The 2,986-nt window shown below is 41.1% G+C and overlaps 1 protein-coding gene across 1 annotated transcript; it reads left to right on the top strand.

Moving 5' to 3' along the window:
- Positions 1-200: 200 nt before the first annotated feature.
- DEFB116 (defensin beta 116) lies at positions 201-2,761 on the top strand. The gene is given in 2 exon segments (XM_037501612.1): positions 201-237; positions 2,526-2,761. Coding segments are annotated over 2 exon segments (273 nt in total).
- Positions 2,762-2,986: the final 225 nt, after the last annotated feature.

A 2,986-nucleotide genomic window follows, 5' to 3' on the forward strand; every position in this document is an offset into this window, starting at 1 on the left:
ATGGAGATATGTGATACATGTTATCCTTCTGCTTGGATGACCTCAAGTATGTCTCATCCCTTTAGTTCACTGCACACAACCCTGCCCTAGTTTCAGAGCTAATAAAGGGAGGACACTATCTATTCAGTCCCCTGCAACATAGCCCTCCATCTCTTGGGACATGCCCATCATGAAGCTCTAATTAATGGTCATCCCTAACAATGACCATCCTTCTGATCTTGGTTCAGAAGATTTCAGGTAACTCAGGCCACCCTTAAAGGTTCTGGGGTCTTGAACATGGTATTTTATCTTGGTGATCTCTGAGATGACTCCTATTCACATATAGTAGGTGCCACCTAAAGTCTTTTCTGGTTTCGGGTAGGTTGTGGATGTTACTCCCAAGGTCCACCTCCTGTCAAGATCTCCCCTGTCTCTGTCAAGAGGTTATTGTTCCTGGGGTTATGGAGTTTTTTTGTTAACATTTATTTTATTTATTTATGCATACAAGAACTGGGATGTAGGCCAGAGGTGTGGGGGGGTGAGAGTATTCATCAGAGACAGAGTGGGGAGCAGAACAAGCAGATCTACTGAAATGCACTGCTGAGGGGAGCAGCAGGCAAGACAGGAGAGGTCTGCTGCGCCATGTGGGTTAGCTCCCCGGCCAGGGATCAAACTCAGGCCAAAGTGGCTGGTGATAGCTTGATAGTGCTGAGACCTTAACCCCTGCACCACCAGGAAGATCCAGATTATGAAGTTTTGAAGCATGAAGCATTTTATGTCATGCTGTCATTGGGATGGGAACTTGATTTATGGGTTAGGTATAAAAGACTGGATCCCAAGTGGGAACCTAAAAGAGAAATCAATGGGAATTTGGAGTTTGGGTTGTGGTGGGGATGGGGCAGGACTTAGAGATAGAATAATATTAGAAAAATAAGTGGGAGTGAGGGAATGAGCAGTTATATTTATAGAGTTAGGCTGGGTTAATGTTTTGATGTAGAAAAATAAGTGGGAGTGAGGGAATGAGCAGTTATATTTATAGAGTTAGGCTGGGTTAATGTTTTGATGTAGTATGGTAAGAAAATGATATTTTTGTTGGCTATTTTGAATGGAGTTAGGGATGAAGTTGGGTAGAACTAGGGGTTAGGGTACAGCGAACATAGTTGGACTGTGTTTGGGATTGACACTGTGAACTGGGCTTGGGTGGGTTGGCTAGTGTTATGCTTGTGTTAAGTTTTAGAGCTGAGCCATGGATGGTTATCAGAAGAGACAGGGCTGGGAGTTGGAATCAGGTGCTAGTTAGTTGAGTAGAAGTCTTATCAAGTAGGCATAGGAGAGTTTATCTTGGGCAGGTTTATCTTAGGCTGGGTTTGGGGTGATTAAGCTTGTATAAGATAGTTGAACTCATCACAGCAGAACTGGAGCACTGAATGCAAAATATCCAGTAATATTTTCAAATTCTTAAAAATATTTCTTGAGTAAGCCAGAAAGAAAAAGAAAAATACCGGATGGTCTCTCTCATAGCAGGAATCTAGAAAACTTAAATAAGGGACCAGGAAAAAGAATAACTATAAGAAAGAAAATATCAAAATCAACAAACTATGAACCAGAGACACTCTATGGGGGTTCGGGGGTGGGGAAAGGAGGGCTTGGGGTCAAAATAAGGGGGTTGTAATTGTAAGGGAAATATAAAAATAAAATTTAAATAATAAAAAAAATATTTCTTGAGTGTGATTGTCAAGAGCACTAAAGGAAAACAGCCTGTTAGCAGTGTGGATAAATGAAATCATGAGGCTGGAATGTCTTCAGATGTCTCTTAACAAACCTTAGCATGTACAGAGAGGCATGGGAGCGGTCTCAACCCAGCCCCAAAGAAAATCAAGGTTGTTTCTTTCTTGAGATTGTGTTCAGAGTCCCCAGGTCTCGCAATTTCTCTTCCTCTCCTTTCTCCTTCATCTCTCTTAACTCCATTTTCTTCCTACTTTACTTTCTCTTCCTCCCTATTTCTCACCTTGTTTCATCCTCTACTTGACAGACATTTGTTCTCATGATCAGAAAAGCTCAGTTCCCACACTGGAATACTGATGGAAACCACAGGTGGGTTTTAAAAAACAAGCCACACACACACACCCCAAAAAACTAAAAAGGAAGATAGCATTCAATGCTTCAAGAGCGGTACCTTGTGTTGCTTTCTTAATAACTACTAGAATTTATGGGCAGAAACTGTTCTAGACAAACTTTTCTAGGATAATCAAAGTCATTTTTCCTTTTCATCACCCCAGACATGTACATATGAATTTAAACTGTTTGAAAGTCAAGGCTCTCTCTTTTAAATGTTTGTATTCCTGATGTTGAACTAAGTGCTTTGAACAGAAGTTTTCAGTAAATGTTTATTGAATGAATGGATACATAAATGAATTTTATCTAATAAACACATATGGGTAAGAAAAACCTGAAAAGTTATATGAGGTAGGAGGATGTCTGGAGTGCTTCCCCAACTTTTATCATCACTATTACATAGAAGCTAAACATGGTTCTATTTTTTCCAGGTGGCCTGTTCAGCTATGGCAAGAGCCAAGAGTCCTGGAGTCCATGCTAGCTTTACCATGGTATGTGCAGAAATGCCTGCAGGAAAGATGAAATTCAGTATTTAACCTGTCAAAATCAGCAAAAGTGCTGTCTGAAACTTCCCATGAAAACAGTCAATTCTAACAAAATGAAGGTGGATTAAGACTCTGACACCAACTTGTCCATGACAAACACTTCAAGCTACTCTGAAATTTGAGTATCACCAAGCTTACCCCCTCCAGGAATAATTCTTTCCTCCTTCTGGAGTACCCTTTCCATAAAAAAGCATTCCTTCTCATGTGTATCTTTCATGTCAGCGGTCATCACAGACAGGGGAAAGTTAGCCTGGGAGATGGGGAGCCAAGGAGCACTGGACAAAAACAGGAGGCTAGGGTAGCTCAGTGGAAGTTGAGGGGTTCCCAAGAAAGGGAGGAGATTACAT

This window comes from Talpa occidentalis, unplaced genomic scaffold (genome assembly GCF_014898055.3).
Source record: "Talpa occidentalis isolate TD23 unplaced genomic scaffold, MPIMG_talOcc4v2.1 talOcc4.10, whole genome shotgun sequence".
NCBI classification, from domain to species: Eukaryota; Metazoa; Chordata; class Mammalia; order Eulipotyphla; family Talpidae; genus Talpa; species Talpa occidentalis.